The sequence below is a fragment of the Struthio camelus genome, chromosome 12, assembly GCF_040807025.1.
Source record: "Struthio camelus isolate bStrCam1 chromosome 12, bStrCam1.hap1, whole genome shotgun sequence".
In the NCBI taxonomy this organism is placed as follows: Eukaryota; Metazoa; Chordata; class Aves; order Struthioniformes; family Struthionidae; genus Struthio; species Struthio camelus.
This window is the reverse complement of record NC_090953.1, coordinates 8,666,746-8,689,003: the sequence shown is the minus strand read 5'-3', so window position 1 is coordinate 8,689,003 and position 22,258 is coordinate 8,666,746. Positions and strand designations below refer to the sequence as shown.

General features: G+C 42.7%; 1 protein-coding gene across 1 annotated transcript in view; it reads right to left on the bottom strand.

Moving 5' to 3' along the window:
- The window catches only part of AGBL1 (AGBL carboxypeptidase 1), a 297,138-nt gene that overhangs the window by 274,585 nt on the left and 295 nt on the right, over positions 1-22,258 (bottom strand). The window contains exons 2-3 of the mRNA XM_068958765.1: positions 1,876-1,939; positions 357-503 (exon numbers count right to left, since the gene is read on the bottom strand). Of these exons, the coding sequence (XP_068814866.1) occupies positions 357-503; positions 1,876-1,939 (211 nt within the window). The remainder of the gene's footprint in view (positions 1-356; positions 504-1,875; positions 1,940-22,258) is intronic.

Below are 22,258 nucleotides of genomic sequence, written 5' to 3'. Positions count from 1 at the left end.
TTTCCATCAAGGGAGAAGGGGGCTTCAAGCCACAAGGCCAGCACAAGGCAGGACATGAACACCACCCGTGTAAAGAAGCGGCTCTGAGGGCACCTATGCCTTGTTGCGGGATGCCTGCAAGGCCGCACCCTCACCCGCTGCCTCACGCGGCCGCGCCGCTCCCTCACGCCCAACGCGGGGCGTTGACAGGGCCCCGGCGGCAGCTCCCTCTCCCCACTGCGCCGCTGCACCGCCGGGGGGGGTTTCCCAGCTCCGCCCTGGCACATCCCCGAGTTGATTATTGCCAGGGTTGCTTGTTAGTATTGACCCCCCCGCCCCCGCTGGGCCCTGCCTGAGGAGACGCGGCTGGGCGATACCTCTTAGGCCTACCCTGGCCAGCAGGCGAAGCAGGGGAAGCAGGGTGGCGTCGTCAGGCGGGTCGGAGCAGGCGGCGGTGGCCAAGGCCTGCAGCAGGGCCTCGCTGCCTCCTTTGCTGATCAAGTAGTGAATTCTCCGGTCGGTGCCTGGGGAGAAAGGGGCGAGAGGAGAGGCACCGTTGAGAGCATCTCTGCCGCAGGGCACCGCCGTAGCAAACCCTCCCCGGTGCCTGGACCGAACGGTGTTTAGTGGGCCGCGCGGCAGCCGGCCGCCCGCGCTGCCTGCCCCTCGCGATTTCACCGCCAGATCACCACAAACCTAAGGGCATTTGCAGCATTTAGCATTTACTCTCAAGCGCCCCTGGATCAGAGATGTGGCCCAGGCTGGGCAACAAAACCGTGCGCTCCGCTGCCTCTTGCTCTGACTGTTGTTTCTTTATGAACCCAAGTCCTGCAGGAGTTTTTCACTGTGCATTGAAATGCGGCAAAGAATAAACAGAGACACCAACAGATTTCAAAGGAGTCGAAAGCTCAGTGATCTTTTCTTAGATATTGAAAATTAAATAAGCAAAGGAATAGCGTTCCAACGGGCTTCTGCCAAATGAAGAGGAATCCTAGGGAAGCTTTGGAGGCAGCTTTCAAACAAACCTAGGTCTCCAAAGAAACCGCATGCTAATCCTATGAGTCCTGCTGTGTCAACAAATAATGATCCACAGGCTACTCGGGCCGGCTGTGAATTGCTCAGGTCTCCATATTTCGTGGAAGCAGCACATTGAGCCCCTGGAGTTCGCAGAGGGGGGACGGTACCTTCTGTCATCCACGTAGTGAATTCTTCCATCTAATTGCAGAACGATGCTACACAGCTTCAAAAGAGAGGCTCAGCTGGCCTGAGGACGTCTCTGGCGGGGCTCGGAGCAGTAGGGGATGCAGGAGGCCGCCAACACTTGCAGATGCAGGCCCCTGCAGCCTAGCAACTCAGTCTGGTTGAAAATTGTTTACCAAATGACATTTTTGAGGTGGAGCAGGAGGGAGAAGAAACTTAATTCTCTTTCAGTTCTTTTGCCAAGTCATTTATTTTTTCACGTGGCTCAGATACGTGCAGCAGCATGCCTTCCGTGTAACTGTGAGGTGGAGGTGCCTTTGGGGGAGGTCCTGAAGTCTCCCCCTCCATCAGAGAGAGTCACCGTGACTGCGGAAGTCAAGTTCCTATCCCTGTTTCACAGCTCTCTCTTTCCAATGGCCTTTGTGAATGTTTCCAGGGGCCAGCAACTGCCAGGAATTATGAAATACCTTGAAGCTCATGTGTACCTTTTATCTAAAAAAAATTGAGACTTTTTTTTTCTTTAACCAAATAAAATGCTCGATCTTCCAAACACAGCAGTAAAGACTGGAGAAGTACAGCTACAATTCCTGTGTTGTCTACCTTGCAAACACCTGGCTGAGTTTATGCAGCTATGCTTACCCTGCCCTGCACTAGGATCCCCTACCCGCAGTGGGCCAGCAGGCCTTGCTTCCTTACCCAGGGAGAGCAGGTCAGTGAGAACACCGAGAATATTCAGGATGACATCCTTGTCACAGGAGCTCTGAAAAGGAAACACACAAAATTTAAGGATGGACTCAGAACAGTGAAAGATCTTTCTGCAAGGCACTTCATGCCGCACAGGGCTGCAGTGAGCTACAAATGCCTCAGCAGCGTGAGGGCGTTGAGATCCTTGTTTGGATACTGAATACTTTTTGTGCCATCTGGCCAGTGAATGTGTGGCACCATACTGATAATGCATCTTAAAAGCCTCTGATGGACATACTGGGTCATAGCACACTGTATTTAACACACAGTAGTATTTCTGCAGTTCTATAAATGAATCTCTCTGTTTCAGCTAGCCTGGCTTTGACATTACTCTGCATATTTTCCTGTTCTTTTGGTAGTGTGTCTTCTACAGATTTAATTCCAATGTATTCCTTTCTTCTGAATTATTTGGGCTTCTCTCCAAACATTCAGCACAGTTCAGCACACTGGGATCTGGAGGCAAATTAGTAATTGCTTTAAAAAAAGGAGAAAATAAAACATGAAGAGATGTGACTATGGGAGTCTTGGGGTTATTTCCCCATGGCCTGGAGCACACTTCTCCTCTCGCAAGGCTTTAGCTGGCTGCACCCAAGACCCACTCTGTGATAAAAGCTGTTAGAAGATGAGCTGGAAGAAGCCTCAGAGGGCCTGGCTCCCTCCTGTGCTTGGAGCTGTCTCTAAGCTGAGGCGCTCATGCTCGGTCCCTGAAACGTACCCTGTTGATCCATACCCCAACCCACTGCCTTGCTTTCCTGGCTTGACCCCAGACCTGCCTTATTGCTATGGACTTGTCTGCTGCTCTGGGCTCTTGACTGAACCTGGCTACCATCGCCGGACCCACTCTGCTTGCCTTGCTCCGGTACTGTGGGACTGCACCCTTGCCAGGGGGCCACTGCCACTGCCTGCCCTGCTGTCACCCTCAGCTCCCACTGCCCTTCTCCTGCAGAGCACCCTGCCCTCTCTGTTCCATGGCATCCATAGCTCTTCATTTTACTCTATGACAACATTGACCAAAGTTTATATACGTGTCTTATTCTAAATCGTGTCCATCTTTTTTGGTTTGTCCTGGCTAGCTCAAAGTTTAGGAGATTCTATATCACACCAAAATGTTAAATGTGGAATAGTCTTCATTAAGAACATCCCTTATTACTGGCAGTTGAAGAATAAATATTGTTAATCTCGTTTATAATAAAATTCCCTTGTCTTTGAAGCCTCACAGCTCTAACTGCAAGGAAGCCTGGAATTTGGGAAGCAGAAAGATGTCCTAAACTTACCTTGAATCACGACTGAGTAAGTACCACACCTTGAAATCACACATTCTACTTGAAATAAAGTGAGTCCATTTTAAGTGTTTGCAGTAGAGGAAATGAGATAAACAACTATAGCTGAGGAGAAGAAAACACTTTATATATACTGTCTATTTTTGGTACAGTAGGCCCCTTCTTGAATCCTCCTCCAACCAAATAGATTTCACTGCCAAGACGGAAGAATTAATCACTGGTCTGTGTAGCTGTATGAGAGATTTGGGTTCAGTTCTAGATCTCTTAATTTTCATATAAATGCAATACAACAAAATACAAATTTCCTATATGATAAAAAACTTTCATTTGTGTAGCCTTGATCCTGAAGAACACCCTAAGATGTTTCCCATAAACTATAGTGGAATCATTTTATCTCCCATTAAATTATTACAATGGAATAATACTTTACAAATATAGGACTCCTATATTTCTGAATGTTGAAGTGCTTCAGAAACTTAACCTGCTAGTATATATTCTAGATATATGGGATCATTCTACCAGCGAGACTCAACCGTTCTCTGACATTTTTAACACTATACAATGGAGCATTTAAGACAAGGAATTGAGAAGTACCACCTAGCAAAAAGAAATTGCAGACAGAATATTAGGAAAATCTGCCTAACTCAGATCTGTAATAGTGATTATTATTAATGCAAATGGACACTTTGTTTCCAGTAGATCCCTGCTAAAGTCATTGCACAGGCTGAAATGATGTTGAAAACTGTGTAGCACATCATATTATATCCTCATTGTTGTAGTGGGGGGAAGGTGCGCATTGAGCAAGATATGGGAATGCAGCAGGAGGAAGGTCAGTCTTCATGGTTAGAGCAGGCAATCATCAGCCAGGAGAATCCAGTTTCTGCCTCGGTCACAGAATTGCTGTAGGATGGCTGGCAGCTCACTTCAACCAAACCTTGTTCTGTGCTGGATAATGTGCCTTCTTTTGCTTGCAATGTCTACATTAGTGCTGATGTTTCTTAACTTCTGTATCTTTAACTTTACATATCCTTAGATTTTTTTTTTTTTACCATAATTATTAACAAACAGAACCCCAAATCTCTGAAGACTAGAATTCCCATCATACTGTTTTTGACTGATTATCAGTGCTACCAAACTTTAACTGCTTAGTGCACATTTCATGCTGGCATAAGAGTGCAACAGGGATGAGGATATCATGACGGGAATGAAATGAAAGAACAAGAAGAGGTCAGGATAAGGGGTGGGAGGAGAAAGGAGTCAAGCTGGGATGAGAGATTAGAGCAAACAGAGAGAGGATTGATTCTGAAACAGAAGATGCAGGGAGGAGGGTCTGTGAGCATTACCTTATTTGTGAAGAGTAAATCTTTATAAAAATTCAGCCTCTTTTTATGAGCCCTATTGAAAAGCTCAGTATGATGGGATTTCTGATTCTTTTAAACCAAGACAAATTAGAATATGTGGCTTTAATGAAATCTAGTAAACCCAGGCCCACCAAGTATAGCTGCTATTCTCATCTTATGGGGAGGTGGGGGGGGGGGCACATAGGACCAAACAGAGGAAAGTCTGCAGAAGGGTCAAGCAGACCTGAAGACTATCCCTTTCAGGTGGCGCATCTAGTTTCAGTCATACATTCATCTTGCTAATTCATTTCTTCATTCATCAGTCCACAGCCCTAAGCTGTCTCTCTCAACTCTCTCACTAACTGCAGAAGAAATGAAGAGTGATCAGAGCCCTCTTACCAGGAGCTCCTTGGCATATTTTAGCATAAGGACTTAATAGTCAGGGCAGGTTGTCAGAGGTGATGAGTATTCACCAGTTTACTGACTCTAGGAAGAGTTACTGTTCTCAACACCTTTTTAAATATCAGGCTTGACTAAATCAGACTGTCCTCTCATTTTGTTTTCCTGCCTCTCAGTATCCCTTTCCTCTGTAGGTGGATGGATTACACAGTAAGGTTTCAGTAATGAAGTCTTCATTGATTTATGCTCCTATTACACTGGGTTGTTTATTTTAACTGATTGGATTGTGGGTTTCCTAAGCCATTAACACAAATAGTGATGACATAAGATATCCTCTGAGTTTCGATGCACTTTATCCAGGGAGTCCAACGAACAAAAAACTTGTGAGGACACAAAAGATCAAGCTTTAAAATGCACAAATTAGAGTTGGGTGATATTGCCAAATATTTTATCTGAATATTTATTCTCACTGTCTTAAAGCTAAAACTCTGAGCATATTGCTGCCCCTTAGGTTCCCCTTCCTGCAGTGCACTGGTGAGGGAATTGGATGACGTATATGTTTGCTGAAGCTAGTCCCATTACAAAGGATAATAAATTTCCCACTAAACAGTTTATAATAGCAAGACAATGCAGAAAAAACATCCCTAACACTGCAATTGTCTGATGAAAAAGCAACTTGTCAGTTCAGTAGAGACAGCTCAAGTTTTGACCGATTGGCTCAAAAATCATCAAAGGAATCTGGACATTGAATTTCTATTTAATTTAGAATTAATTAATTAATTAATATTTATACCAAACTGTTTGTGATTGAATTACCAACAAAGAATTCATTCACAAAAAATGTTCAGTGATTCTTTCTGAACAGTAAGTGCAAGTGAGAAGAAAATCACAACTTATGCCTGATCTAAAAAAGATGAACAGAGTAATTTCTTTAATGTAAATTACTTACCCAGCTCTGGTTAAAATAAACACTTTTTTTTTAATTGAAAAAATGTTTGAATGGTCAAGAACAAATCATAAGTAAAGAGAGAAGTAAAATTCCTCTTGCTAAATATTTTCCATTCCTCCCAGCACTTATGAATGTTAGATGTAACATCTATATGCATGCAGACTAATGAAAATGCATTTGTGGTATAAGGGTGGAATGAGAGCAGAGCAAAGTTCCCAGAGGCCTCCTGCAGGATTTCACTAAAAGGTTTTAGAGTTGGAGCCAAACTGTTACCTATTAACAATAGTCTGTTGCTGCCTTTCACAGCTTGCAGCTGAACAAGGTCTAAACTAACAGAAAACATCACTTAAAGTATCAAGCATGGCTGTAATTTTTGGCTGGAACCCCCCCTCTTAGCTTTACTTCAGCAACTTTACTTCATCCAGCTGAGAGTATCACACACCTGAGTACAGATGCATTTAATCAGCTCCCAGCTGATAGTTCTTCTCTGAGCTTTTTCTGGGAATTAATCCCTGAAACACCAGGGCTTTGGTTAGCTTGGCTGAAGCTCCTTGTAGATAAACCACAGGCAGATGGAGAAAGCCAGAAATAAAAAATACCCCCATACATAAGTCACTGATACATTAAAAGCAGCAAGTGATTAGTTAGTAACATTGGGTTTGCAAGACAACAGCTTGATCCCAAGATTGTTCTGACTGTCAGTCAGCTCAGGTTATCTTCCTGACCCACTGTTAAGGAGAGAAGGATTTCCTATCGCCTATCCTATTGTTCTTCTGCTCCTGGGAACAGGCCAAGACAAGCTGTTATTTACTCAAGACAAGATTATAAAGTTGCAGCTAAGCCACAGTGACAGGTTATCTCCCATTCTACCTGAGAAGTCTCTGGGGATAGTTACCGTAAACTTTGATGAGCCACTAGAGATGAGGATTTTCCTGTCCCACCTGAAGGACAGCAGCTATCCCTCAGTTCCTCTTTTTAGCATTGGCTTAAAATGAAGACGTCCTGCAAACTATGTCCTTTGTGTAGCCCTGGGGCCTTCATATCTTTTGCCAAAAGGCAAGTATTTTTCCAAATGAGACATGCAAACTACTGGGAGTGTTTACTGAGAGTCTAAGTATTATTGCTGAAAAAAAGGAGAATGCCCAGAAAGAAATCAAACAACATTGATTTATGCAGCATGATATTTGTCAATAAATATTTTATTTGAGGAAAGAAATACAAAGCTGTTATTCCACTCACAGAAGTAGTAAATGCAAAATTAAAGAAATCGCTCCTGCAAGACAGTGGATAACTTGATTTCTATCAATATTCCTGTTAAATTAATTGTTGGATATAATCTCACAAAGCTGCAAGACTACTTAGAAAAAAATGAAAGTGGTCTGTTTTTAAATAAAAGCTATTGCTGCACTGGACTAACAAAATTCTAGACTTTTTGTTAGAGAAACTGAGGAATAGGATGTCCAGTTCCAGGGATTTTTGCTTGCTTGCTTTTAAAGTCATTTTTTAAATAGAGAAGCAGGATTTCACATCTACAAGATATATCCTTCTTTCTTTGCTTACCCCTAATAAATTTGCTCACACAAATAGCAGCAGTCAGAAGCCTAGCTGCCTGTGTAATGAGACTTGCATCTGCAAGTAAGATGCCTCACTGTGCTCAAAGTCTATTAAAGAGAAAAATCTCATGCAAAATTATACCTGCTAAAATTAAGACCAGGTTAGGGGCCTAGCAGAATTATTCCTCACTTTCTCCTGAGACGTCTTGGGCTGCAAATCACTGTAGCGATATTAACATCCCTCCTCACATTCTGCCACCAGTGAAACAGAGGTGCATACCAGATGCTACTACTGCACACAGCCACCCACCGCTGGTATTATGGATTTGCCAGCTGGATATCTTCTTCCTGGAATAGACTATCCGATCTTACAATAACTGTGAAACCAGGTTCTGTGCCTTACATTCAGTGCCCTAACAGAGTGAATTGCTTTTTCTAATTTAAGTAGAGCTAAAACTTCACACTTAAATAAGAGAGCAAAATACCCTGGAGAGTTTCTTGTCTGTGTGCTCCCATCCTCAGCCTCAATATTCAGCCATCTAACCGTGATTTCTTCTAGTTGGGAGGTTATTATCAACTGTATTGGATACATGTAAGTTTAGAAAAAAATCATCGTTCTTGAGAGAAAAAAAATGTTCAAGGATCTCTGAAATTTCACTAGGCAACATCAGAATAAGGGAGTATTCCAATTAAAGTAATTACAGCCTAAATTTTGTTATTACTGCAGCACTTTATTACAATATGGCTTTAAAAGAACCCCGAGAAGTTACAGTCCTGTTCCCCGTACTCCTAAAATACCCGTGCAAATGTCTTATGCATTGCCACAGACTTCACTATCCTCTATTGTAAATAATAAGTGCATTTCTTTGGCCTCATCTAGAGTTCCTCTGCTCAAGAGTCAGATAGGCCTGAGCAAGCCAGGAAATGCAAAGGAGCATGGAAATGAAAGGGTCTATTTAAAGACTCAGAGAAGAGGACCTTGCTACTTGAGTAGTGTCCTAAGTGACCTTTTTAATCCTTCAAGAAAGGCGTTCACAGCTGTGTGGGATCACGTAGCCCTCAAACTGTACGCAGGGCAGCCAGGGGACCTCCTAGAACAAGACGTGTCCAACAAGTTCTTGTTCCTATTCTCAAGCCTTAGAAACAAGTCTCTCACTTGCTTCTGCAGGCCTCTGGTAGGCAGGGTTAACATCCTATTTAGCTATGCACCAGATATTTTCATTCCTACTGGAGCTCAGTATCAAGCCAGATTCTACGCATCAGCACAAAGCGATGCATATATAGCAAATATAATAGAGCAAATAGTGATAAAAAGCCTTCTCTCTCTCTGGCCTGCTGCAATGTGGAGTGTGGCCTTTTTCATGGCCTCTAGCAACCTGACACTATGATTTTTTGTATCCTTGTTTGCACTGGGGTATGATAACCTGCAACTTTTTTCCGTAACTCACCAGATCACTGCTAGGTATAATGACTACATACAGTTCACAATGGATGGCAACTTTTCCAGGCGACTGGGCAGAGGTAGTGCCTCAAAGCAGAATTCTTTCATGTTATTGCACAGGGATTCATTGAGCTTTAGGGCTTGTTCTGGAAGGATGGCGTGCTACAGTCTGTGGGACGGAATTACTTCAAGGTAGAGATGGGCAAACTCCAAACTTAGATCTAAATGTCTTCAAAACACTGAGGGTGTTGAGATGCAACAGCTTGGCCTGAGCTGATCTCTAGCCAAAATAACTTGGTAAATAACATGGTGGAAATCATCTGTGCCAAGGAATCTTACTATATTTAATGCAATAAATTGCACTAACATAGCACCTTTCATCACAGGATCACAGATTTCTTCACAAATTAATTAAGACTTGCCCCATCCCATCCTTCATCAAGAAGATTCATTGTCCCTTATTTTCCTGATGGAAAAATGGAAGTAAGACTGAAGTGAATCAATGGCAAAGCCGGGGCAAAGCCCAGCTATCTATTCCGATAAAATGAAGTAGAAAGACTTTCTGCACAAAGGTGTTGCAGTTCTCAATCATGTGCTTACTTCTATTTCATTTGTAGGGTTTTCAAAGATTTCCTCCCCTGAGAGCAGTCTTATTTTCCCAGCTTTCCAGATATATGTGCAGCAGAAAAGGACTGTCCCCTGCAATGAGTCCTAATGGCACACCTGGGAGAAAAAATGCTGCTCAGCACCCGGGGGGTTCTAGCCCAATTTATGAAGAGTGATATTGGCTTGTGCCCAAGGCCTGGACAAGAGAGGTGCAACACATAATTCAGTAACAACAACAACAACAACAACAACAACAATACAGGAATTAAGAGACACATAGACCATGACCTGACCCATCTCCAAGGAGTGATTTTTAGCTGCTGTGTCACAAAGACTCCAAGGCATTTCACCTAATTTCAGAGGTGAGGTTGTTCATCATGTCTGTGCCACTAGTAAAATATGTTCAAATCCAGCTATCTCCAGCAATTATGCCTTGATAGACTGCAATTTCTTGAATCCTTTTGGTAAAGTAAATTGCTTTTTTTTTCCTTTCTTTTTTCATGCCAAAGTTCTCTTTATCTTCTTAAAAAAAGAATTGTCCTTGTGCAAAAGTTCCTTCTGATACAAAGTTCCTTTGTGTCACTTCCTCCTCTCACTAATGCATCTCTAATAGAGCAATTACTTTATTATGTAGAACTGGTGGTAAAACACATTATTATATAACCTTAAAATGCTTCTGTCAAATTGGAAGTGTTAAAAGAATCAGGAAACTCTTGGATAAATCAAAACAAGCAATATTCTGCAAAGGGCTTTCAGACTTCCCTTTGAATATTTCTAATGTTCTTTCCCTAATTAGTACTGCAGATAAATTCTTTTACGTTTTACCTCTTATTTCACAATGAGTTGCCTATGACACCTGAAGATGTTGACTGGATTTAATGTTATTTCATTCACCTTTTTCCTTTTTTTTTCCATCTATTTCTATTTTAATGCCAAAATTATCCTAGCACGTCTTTCACGCTTTCTTAGTAATTTTTTGTATAGCGTTAACTCTTCTTGCACAAAGATCTCTATATGAATGTTAGCACCTACTATTTATTGGTGTTTCTTGGATTTATTGCAATACTTTTTATTCCTTTAGCTGTTACTGAAATATTTTAAAATATTATGTTTCATTCAAATGCTGCTCTGTTGCAGCTACTTAGCATACCTGAGACTCAACTTAATAGGGAGGGATCTATTTTTCCGTTCAGCTGTTGTTCTCTTTCCTCTGCTAATGATGGAAGAGCAGCATGAAACATGCTACAGTCTTTGTTCACAAGACTTTATGGAGGTAACTCCAGACAACACTGTGTCTTTCAAAGAAGTGGATTTGTGATAAAGAAAATTTGTGAATTTAAGAAAATTTTTTCAAGCAATGGCAATTTGTCTAAGACCAAGTGAGCCCTGAAGACCCTCGGAAAAATTCCAGATGTACTTGCTTGTTAGTAAAACCATAGATTTTAAGCTGACAGCAGGCTTCTTTAATCCCCGGTTGTGTCATGCCACAGCAAACATGAGCATGCGCGGGTGGAAATAAATAGCCATAATGAAGATGCTGCAAATCTGGCCTTCTCTCTGATGCTCCTGCTCAGGCTAAGCAAGATAAAGCCACAGGAGTCCCCACATCTACTCTCAATCTGCCCTGGCTCTTGCCTAGGATAATGCTGCATTGGGCTTCTCTCTATATTCCAGTGCTAAAACTCCCATTTGTTACACATTAGTCTGACATCGACCTTTACAGGCTGAGGAAAAGAAACACTATAAGGTGCATTCTGGTTTAGACTGACTCCGGTCCTTTCTCTTGCTGAGATAAGTATCCATGCATGTCAATCTATCCCACTTTCAGAAATGCTTCCTAGAACAGCAATGAAAATGCTTTTAATCAGTCAACACTTAATAATGATGACTGAGGTATGGGTACTGGAGACAAATAGCTAATAACTATTGTTAGCCCTGGGTTATTTTCTTAGGAGATAGACTCTGAAAGAGAAAATGATGAACCTGTTTTTCCCATCCAGCCTAAGTGAAAAATCAAACAGCAAACGAAACTCGGCATCCATAATGAATAGCTAACTCTGTTTTGAAATTCTTAATGATTCAAAGTATTATTACTAGTAATGTAAAGCAGAACACCTGTCTGACTGCATTGATGAGACCTATCTGTCTAGATTTTAACAGCAATCTTTTAAAAGCAAATCCTCAGCTCTCTGAAAAGGCTGCCAAGTTTTTAAAAGATATGACTGGGATATGTCGCTTTCCATCCAGAAGGTAGCAAAGCTTTTTATTATTTTTAGTCTAAGTTCTGCACAAGACATCCAGCAACAATAAGCCAGTGTTATCATGTGAAAGAAAGGCATGTTTGGGGCTTTATTCAGCCCCATTATATCAGTTCAGTAGCTCAGAAGTACTTGGAAACTTGAGTACTGGTTAGTCAAGGTAAAAGGCATTTTACTAGCTCTGTGAATGAGCTCACTGCTGTGTTTGTGCTCTAGGAAAACGTGACAGGAGTTAAATTTAAAAATATAGGTTCACTGTCCTTTCTGACACTCCTGAGCTGTGATCTAGGCTGATGTGGATCAGGACATTGCAAAGGGGGAGATGAAGGCGAGCCCTTACTCCTTACTGGTAAGACGATGGTGCTTCTATAGCTGAGCAAAGTTTGGCGCTTGCTTTGCCCATGGGAGTGTGAGGGACTGCATTGGCCCAGTACATCCTGATCCAAAAGGCAAAGAGCACAGTGTCCACTGATGTACCATTCTCCACATTTAGCTTCATTCTTCTGAGATCCTATACAGAGTTCACTGAACTGAATGCCATGAGGTTTGGCACGTACTCCTACAGCACGAGCATGCCCGAGAGTGAGGCAGACGGTCAGCTGAGGGGATAGCCCTTTCTGAGAAATCATGGCCAAAGAAGAGGCTGCAGAAACAGCCTCCTTCAGAGTCTGTCCTGAGACACTCTCACATGGGAGCAGGCCGAGCACATAATGGCATATGACTTGTGAAACAAGGGGACCTTTGACAGGAGCTATTTACTCCTGTGCTGCTGCTACAGCAATGGGGAAAGAGACCTCTGAGCTCTTTATAGCACCCATGTCTCACTGAGGTCTGAGAAATGCAGTCTTGATGGAACAGTGGGCTGATCTCCGGGAGAAAGGTGAGTTCTTCAGAGAATACCCAGTAGGAGGTTTGTTCTGGTTCTTCAGTCTACCCCTGGTCCTAAATCCATCACCAGGGTGGAGAGACCACAACTAAGGAGCAGTGGTGTCTTGTTTTATTTGAGTGTGTTGTCAAGGAGACCTGTTGGTGTAACAGTGCTCCATAGGCTTTTTTGGGACGTAAGCAAGGTAACTCAGTTAGGAACACATCCATCTGTTTGATCCGCCAGCCATTCTAACAACCAACTTTTAGATAAAACCCTCCAGAGTTTGTAGTCACTGAGACAGAGCTTCCACTGTGGGCGCTTTTGGAACAAACCACTAATAAGTATGGTTTTCCTCTCAGAGGGCAAGTCATTTTTAATGCATCTCTGCTTCCAGCTGTCCCCTTGAAATCCCTTTGCATTATGGGGAGATCAAATGACCTGATCGCTATTGGAAGGGAGATTGTCAAAGAAATACAGAGCCAGCACATATTCTCTTTCTTGTTTGGCAGCTCAAGCTCTCTCTCCTGCTTCAAGAATTTTAGCATGGGGCAAAGGGCCACCCAAGTGTGGAGGCTTTCCCAAAGACGAGGTCAGATAAATTAGGGTAATAGTGCTTCTTTCCCTGAGCCCCTTCAGAAGCTATCTCCATGTGGATGGTGCTGATTTATTCCTGGAAAAATCAAGGGTTGAAAAAGCAGTTCAGTTTGTTCCTCTGACTTCATCAGATCAGCATTTTAATCGTAGGGAAAGGTCAGGTGGACCATTCTCCCTCCTCCCCTCCTTTGCAGTGCGGACAGGTGGGCATTCAGTATGCCAAGCAGACTGCTTATGGAAGGATCTCTGTCTCTGTGTCTCTCTGCCACAGGCCTGTTTGCCAAGTAAATCCTGAACAAAATGGAAAGCCAACTTTATCTGTCTTCATTGTAAATCTACCTCTTTGGCCTTCCAGAAGGAATCTCATTAAAAAGAGTTTAAAGAAGAATGACAGAATCGCACTGATTTCACCCAGGCTTCATGAGCATGGTGTGTTCATGGAGTAAGTTGCTACACCCTGTGATTAGGGAAACAATTTGAACTAAGACTCCCTACGCCCGAACTAGGTGGCTGAGTTTTATCTCCATTTACTGTACAAATGGAGAAATCTGGAGGCACAGACATTAAATGAGTTTGATAAAGGGGGAGTTTGTAACAGTCCTGTGAATAAAGGCCGGGAATCCTGCTTTAGGCATCAGTGCACCATCATTCTCTCTGTTGAAAGGAAAGGAATAGGCAACAGAGCACTGTGGTGGAGCAGATGGGTCCAGAGAAGAAGAATCTGTCTCCATTTACTGCAGGGACCAAATTCACATGGGTCCCAATGGGAAGCCTCTGCCTCTAAATTGCACTGACAATTAATGTGCACAAAAGACTTCTCAGTAGTTGACTGCAGTGAAACAGAGTGCTGTGGTGCCTCCATGGCTCTAGTCTGTCAGAAAAATACATGCTTTGCTTTCAAAGCATCCCTTGCTGAAAGGGGAAAAAAGCCAAGATTCTTTGGTAGAGTGGTTATTTCTCCCGCAGTACTCTTCCTTGTCAGCATTACTCAATTTTTTAATAAGAATCATCATAAAAGTTTTGCTATTCTCATTAATTCCACTTCAACCTACAGCACCTTTTGAAACACCATGCTGTTTTCTTTCTGGAGAAAAGACCACTGGGGAAGAAAAAAAAAACCCGCCTTGTTCTGTAAACCCTTAAGGGATGTAGGCTTTGCTTTGCCCAGAGAATTTCTTGTCAAGCAGGTGTTATTCTACCAGTCAATAGCAGGTCTAACACACGCATTCTCTTCTGTGTAGCTTAATAGTGCTGACGGGCAGAAGGGTCTCTGCTATGTTATCTTTGTCCTCTCTAGAAGACATCTAATTATGAAATCGATTACAAATTATTGACTCCCGAAACTTTAATTTCCTTCTAGGATGGTGGTCTCCACTCCCCACCCCCCCAAAAAAAAAAAGCTATAAATCAACAGGAACTACTAGGTCATGGATACGAAAAGTCATGGATACGAATTGGTTGTTTTTTCACCGACCTGTGAAGGAGAATGACCATCTTTCTTGTATTTTAAAGGACATTCTTCATCACATTACACCTTCATTTCCAAAAACATGCTAAGATAAATTGTCTTCTCTATATGAAAATGCAAAAGGTTACCCAATTCTGGAAGATGTGAATCTGCACACAAATAATAAAAGTATCTTTGGGTCAGCTTTTCACAAAATGATATAAAAAGCGTTTTTTTGATGAAAACAAACATTATCCACAAATATTTGAGGATGTTTCTATCCATGTTCTTAGTTGAAGACCATCTCCAATTAAACCATGTCTTCTGAAATTGCAGCACAACAGTGCACTTTGATGCATATATACCAGGCATTGCTGACCAAGCAGTATGTTAGCTGAGCTGAACATTTGCGCCTACGCTTGTATAGTGCATACCCTATGATTTCCCCCTAACACTCATTCGCCACCATCTGCAGCAAACTTGGTTTTCTTAATGAGGAGAAGGGAGATTGCCTGGTGAGATTGCCTTGGGTTTTTCTCGATCTCCATGGAGAAGGTTGTAGATCCCTCTCAAGGAGCACGTCCCATCACTTCCCTGGCTCAACCCTACAGTCTCTGGAGACAGAAATCAGCCTGCTCTGCCCAAGAATCACAGCCCCTCATCCTTTCCCACAGAGATGAACAGGGAGCCTGGCATGCAGGAAGGCTTCAGCACATGGATCAACACTTCTATTCTATAGCCCATCAGGCCCTGTAGGCAAACAGGTGCAAATAGACTATCTGTGAGACAAGTGCTTATTAAAAGAACAGAGAAAGTCAATAGGGAATTATTTTATATCCTGGTCTGGTGAGAAGAATGTAGTCATGGGGCTGGAGTCTGGCAGAGCCCAATGACATGTGTAGGCACATAATATGTCTGCTGATTTAGGACTTTCAAAGAAGCGTGGAAGTCTGAGCGTGGAAGCGTGGATGTCCTCCATACATCAACTCTTACATACACAGGAAAGGGCCACATCTCCCCACAAGCCTCGCTTATTCCACCAGGTGCTTCTGTTAACACCACCTTAGTTTTGCACTTCCCTTTGACTCTGCACGCTCTCCTGCTGGAGTCCTGAAAAAAAGATGAGCTTTTGCCTGCACTTCCCTAGAGTACAATGATGACAAATGCTGTAGTTTCTGTCCCAGCACAAGCAGTAATGTCCACACAGTGGCAATGTTCTTATGATAGCAACAACTCCAGGGACAATCTTCAACTCGGCTATTCCAGATTAGTGACGTGAAATCCCTACCTATCTTTTAAATCCCCAATATATTTTAGAAATGTTTTTCCTCCTGTTAACACACATCAGTGAACTTTTCTGCTGGTGTTAGAAAAGACTTCTAAAGTTAACCCACACATTTTTAAATGCAGCCCACTTCCTTGCACTCTGTTAAAAGTCATGTAGTGAGCTTTAAGTTAACAATGTCTGTGAATATATTTTCTACCACAGACATTTTCTCCCATTATAGATAAAGGCAAAAGGACAGGACCAATGCATTGGACAGAAGAATATCATGAAAGGATGTCTAAACCATTACAACAAAATACAGCATAATATACTGAAAATAAGATTATGTTATATAAAGAAACACAAGCACTATAAATCTATTCAAGCAAATGTTTCTTTGTGTGAAAACATTTCCTTTTAGATATCTCACAGAGTGAAACTATTGAAGCCCAAGGAAAGGAGAAGGCTGAAATTTTCCATTGACATAAAAATACTGTTGATGTGATACACAAAGATATCGTTAAGTAAACAAAACACCTGTGTAAGGTAGACAAATTCCAATAGTTGTTCTTGGCTTATGAATAGATAGGCAGATGCATTTGAATATATGGTTATACTGTATCTGAAAAGTATTACAAGTGAAAGCATATCCTTTCTTACATAATGTAGTTTACATATATATGTGTATGTGCTTGTGTCCATAATATTGCACAATTGTCCATAAACTATACAATATAATATATAAATATGCAATATATTTGACATGATCTAATGTAACACTATGTTGCATCCAAATAGTGTAAGTTAAACAGTGCGAAGTCAGGCGTTCAGCAGCTAGGATGCACAAGTTTTAAAGTGTTCATGTAGTTTCATTTGACCCCCTGGAGTGTCTGCATTTTTTTTTTTTTTAATTACATGATAACTTGCTTTATTCCATAAAACCCCTGCTTTCAAGTGAATGGTGCCTGCTGCCTGGAATATCACCCCCTTTAGCTTTTTGTCCTCATCATTTAGCATATGGCTCTGTGCGTTATTTATTGTGCAGCATCCAAGCCCCTCACTGAAACAGAATTACTATTTCACTCCTGGGTCTTTTCCTGTGTCATCACCACAGATTTCTTTTGCAAACATTCATGGCCTGATCTTCTCAAACACCTGCATGAGGCAAGGTGGGCTTGCTAGCCGCATTTTACATATGATTAACTCAGATGCAGAGGGTTATAATCTGTTTCTCCCTCCAGACCTGTATTCAGCTGATTTAACTACAAGGCTATCCTGCTTCATAGTCTTTCCTCTGTCTCATTTGCCATGTACCTTCATATTTCTCAAGTAAAGGAGGCAGGTGGTCTCCAGGAAATGAGAGACTTTTCAGGGCTATACTACAACACGCTCTTGCTCAGCCCACCTGTAGCTGCTGCTCTGATCCTTCTCTGGGTGATTTTTGCACTCTGAGGCCTTGGATCCTCATTAATGTCACCACAGGAAACTCTGGATATCCCAAGTGGAGGCATTTGCAGGGGCTCTGGCAGCGTGCTCAGAGAACAGCTGCAGCCAGCCTGGGGACAGAGCAAAACGCTGGTCCCAGTTCAGCTGGTGGAAGGGTTTCAATAGATTCCAGAACGTGCCTCAAATTTCTCCTAGGGTCTTTAGTGTTCTGCACTGATCTGCAAGAGTGCCAAATCTCAATATTTCTTCCACGGCCTGGCAGGAATTTGGAGCTGATGTACAGATGCTAGCCTCCTTTTCGCAAAGTAGATGCAGGGCCTCCTGTTGTTTAGCCATGCCCTGTGGTGGTAAGCCAGGAATTGTTGAGATGAGCTCTCGTTTATCTTTAAGTTCTCTTTGGACAGGGATAAGATAACAGTTGAGGTGGGAAGAACAAGTGGTGACCCTGAAAGCTGGGGTGGGGGTCTGGACTATCTCCATAGGATTGTTTGCAAAGAACTATTCCTTTTCTTCTACAGTTAAACCAGAAAACAGACATGAGCAGCTTAAGAGGCGTTTTCCACTGATGGGTTGTCCCCTGAAGCCCCAGTATCTCATTGAGCTAACTGCACCTATTTTAGGTGCTCCAAAGCTAGAATACTTTTTGTAAAAAATGGGACAACACTAAGTACAGGCTGCTGTTCATTTTTGATATGGCAATCTCAACAACAAACTCAGTTAATGAACCGCATGAAAGTGGCCATCTGGTTTTGAGTTCTGGTTTTTCTTACTTCTAAGAGTATTCCACTAAGCCCTACCTGCCAGGCAGCCTTAGAAAAACAGAGATACAAACTCTGAACTCCTTCACCTGCTCTCCAAACCAGTGGGAGTTCCGCTTTCTCAGCATTTATTGAGATTTTGCATCTACTTTGCCCAAATCCAGGAATCCTGTGAGCTCTGCCAACAGGATAAGTGCAAGGATGCAAAGCAGACAAAAGCATTTTTCAAAATGCATTTATATTCATTGTCACTGGAGCAGCACAGATGTCTTCCCACTTGACTTTAGGATAACAATAGAACCGCCCTATCAGACAGCCAACAAAACAACCCTAGAGGCAGCGCAAAGGAGTAGAGGGGTTCAAGTTAGTAAACAGGGGATCCTGTATCTGCTCCCTGCTGGCCCCACCGTCATGCAGACAGGAGCCCATTCGCACAAACCACATCCTCCATCAATATGTAAGATTTTCACCTCTTTACTTTTGAATCATAGCATTTGGGAACCTTCACAGTCCAACACAGTAGGACAAAGTTTGAGCCAAAGATCTGCCAACAGTCCCAAGGGTTGCCAACCTAGCAGCATATGTGCACAGAGGATGTGGCTTTGGGAAGCATGTGAACACCATGCTGAGAGCCAGCGGGAAACGTGGGACTCCTCAGGCAACACAATGTACACTGCCATGGAATAAGGAGATGTTCTCGGTGGTAACCAAGGCTCATGCCTGGATCTAACAAGCAAAGAAAAAAGTGGGGAGAAAGCAGCGGAAAAATCAGCATGCTTCTTATTTAGCTAACCAGTTAAAGGAGGGAGTGAAAGGAGGGCCAGCACAACCAGGAGCAGGAACTAGGACCCTCTAAAATCTCAAGTGATTCAACAGTCCGGGACATCATAACATCAGGATAATGGCTCCAATTTTCTATTATTCTGCTTAGCTATTATTAGCTTCCTTAACTAATGCCCAGAGAATTCCTCCTGGCATTAAAATGAAAGCGAGATCTAATTCCAAATCTCTCTAGGATTTGGCATTAGGGAGGCTGTCTGTAAAATGGGATGCCAGATTTTTTTTCCCCAGTCACAAACTGTAGATGGGGAGGATGCTTGTTTTGCCAGAGAGTAGGGTGAAGAGTGCTAACCTATCCCAAGCTTGGAATAGGTACTGCACTGTCTGTGTGTGAAGACAGAGTCCGGGTGGGCATGAGTCGAGGAGGTAGGATGTAATGTAGTAAGAGACAGAAACACAATGGAGTGACACCACCCAAGCAAGAGGAACACGAGGTGATAGTTGTAGTAGCACTTCATATGGGGAGAGTCAAGAAGAGATAACAAAGAAGAAGGTAACAGAGTAAAAAGCAAGATGAGAAACTGGAGTGAACTCATCAGAGCTTGGCTGTACAAAAATGACACAAAATCTGTGAGGCAGGGAAAGGTTTTTCTCATATCTGAAATTCACGTTTTAAAGCTACACCTTGTAAGCAATGAAGCACTTTGTACCTAAGGATCTGAAATGTCATGTCCTTCCTGCAGTGACGTTTTGGTGACAAAATGCAGCTGCACTTTGAAGCAGTTTTTGCTTTTCACCTTGTCACTTTTTAGAACGTCTGTAATACATTGTGCTTTCATGGGCTTGAGCTGTCCTTGGAGGATCATGCTCCCTTGTTGCACTGAGAACAGTTTTGAAGAACTCAGAAACAAAATATATTTCTTCCCTTGACTGAAATAGGAACTCTGTTACAAAGTGCAAATTGTTTGGTTTTTTGGTCTGAATGATACCATCTTTACCAAAGTCAAGTTGTAAGACTAGAAGTAGAAGAGTCTATGCAGGAAGAAGACGGGACGGATCATTTCCTCGGGCTGCAGGTGATAGAGTTTATCTCAGGTGTGGACATCGTTCAAGTCGAGAATAATAATCTGTAGCAGAGCTTGGAACCGAGGGGGAAATCTGTCCTTCAATGAGTGACTGAAGGAGAAAGAATGCTTTTACTCTGAGGTTCATAAAGGCTGACTTAGTGGCTGAGCACTCCCCGATTCCTCAGCTGAAAGCTTTCTGTGTACAAAGCAGTCTTGTGTGCTACAATAGATGGAAAATACACAACAGTATCCTGCAGGATAGCCTGCTGTATGCAGCAGAGGTGTTCTTCATGCCTAATAAGACAGCATGAAGCAGCACTGACAATTCAGCAGGACACAAAAACAAACTGACTGTGTTTTGGGCAACTACTGCAGAAAATAACAAAGTGTGGGGAGTTATTATCAGCAAATTCAAACATCAACAAAAGTTATTATTTCCCAGGCCAGTATTTTCCAACTATTTCAAGTTGAAGTAAACATCTTTTTTATCACCAAATTTTTGGAGTGGAATTAGGTGATGGCATCGCAGAGTCATGCTGGTATGTTTTGGCTGGAGGTGGGGCAAGGGGGGAATCAGAACATACCAGAGTTGTAATTCTCATCAACAACTTACTATACTGTCCACTAGCACCCAAAACTCTATATCATACTGAGAATGTAATAGGAAAGCCTATGGGTTGTCTGCAAGTGAATACAGAATTTTTATACATGAAACTTGTAGCAAGGGGCTTGTACTTAATCTTAAGCTACAGCTCCCAGTTTAATCCTGGGCCTTGTCCAGCTGTGTTCCCAGTTATTCAGAGAGCATCAGGACTGTTAATATGAGAGAGTATAAGAAAAAATAGAAAAAATGTACATGCAGCTCTCAATTAGCTGAAGTGATAGGGGGAGAACAGTAAATCAGATATTGCAAAGACACAATCTAGTACAAAACGTATGTGAAATAAGCTGCAAGAACATAGGGACAGGCAAGTTACATGGCTAAAAGAAGGGATGTTAAAATAATTTTCCCCAAAATGCCAGTTTACTTGCAGAACTCACTGCCACAGGGTGTCATGGAGGACAAAGCAGGGCTTAACAATGATATGAAAAATAAAAGCCATTGACGGTTATATAAGCTTGGAAAAAAATATCAAGGCTGATCAGCCCACACTATACTTCAGAAGCCAATTATGTATCATGGGGTTTTATAGCCTTTTCTAAACACTTGTCACTGGTCACAGATGTCTTCAGAGACCCAGGGCAGGGAGACATAAATCCTTGGGCTGACACAGGTGGCTAAGTCAGGCCCTATCCCTGATATTCTGTTTCTGTGGCTTCTGGTAATGTGAGGGTCTGGCAGACACAAACAGTAGTTAGAGGATGCTACTGCCTTGGATGTGAAACTCTCCATGCAGTACACACTACCTGAAACTTGTGCTTCTATTAGGCTCTGACCCACTTAAGTATAGCTGCATGTGCTGGGAGTCAGGGCACCCTGAAAGATAGAGATGAGTGAAATTTTCCTGTAATTCTTTAAAAGCTACTTTTATGCAAGCAAGTCTTGGCAAAGCAGTTCCCACTTACACCTCACGACAAAACGATAGCTCATGAAAGCACAGATTCCCCTCCTGAAACACACACCCCATTTCATAGGGTACCTCAGCTTAAACATCTTACCCTGCAAGACCAGGAGGAGCGCATCCACCCTGGCGAAAAACAGACCTGAGGAGACTGCCTACACGCATGGGAAGAGATACTTCTTAATCCTATAGCAGAAGTATGACCCTGGATCAGAACAGTTCACTTCCCTCTGCTCCTCAGGAGCGTTTACTGAGTACACACAACGCCAGCACCTTGCCAATCTCGCCCTCGGGAGTTTTTGTCACTTCCCTGTGAGTGCTTAGGGGTCATGATAAAGGCAATTTGACAGGGGGGAACTTGCTGCTTCCAGATAGATTTGTTTATTCCCTCCCCGTAGCCCTGGGGGTAACGCTGTGCGTTGCGGCAGCTCTCCTAACTCGCAGCCTGGCAGTACTGTCAGCTTCCATTCATTGTAAATCAGGCTATTCCTCACACCTCCCTCGCTCCCCTGCTGAATGCAACGCCATCTCCGAAGCTGAGACTCTGCCCTCAGACTGGGTTTGGTGATTGATGCATAGCAGTAATTGCCAGCGTTCATCTCCGAATAGTGAAACTTCATTTCATAAAGGCTTTTTAGGGTGGGAGGTGCAGGGCAGCAATCCTGCACTCTGATGCTGTCAGAGACAAGCCAGCAGGGAGCTCATATGAACAACCTCAGC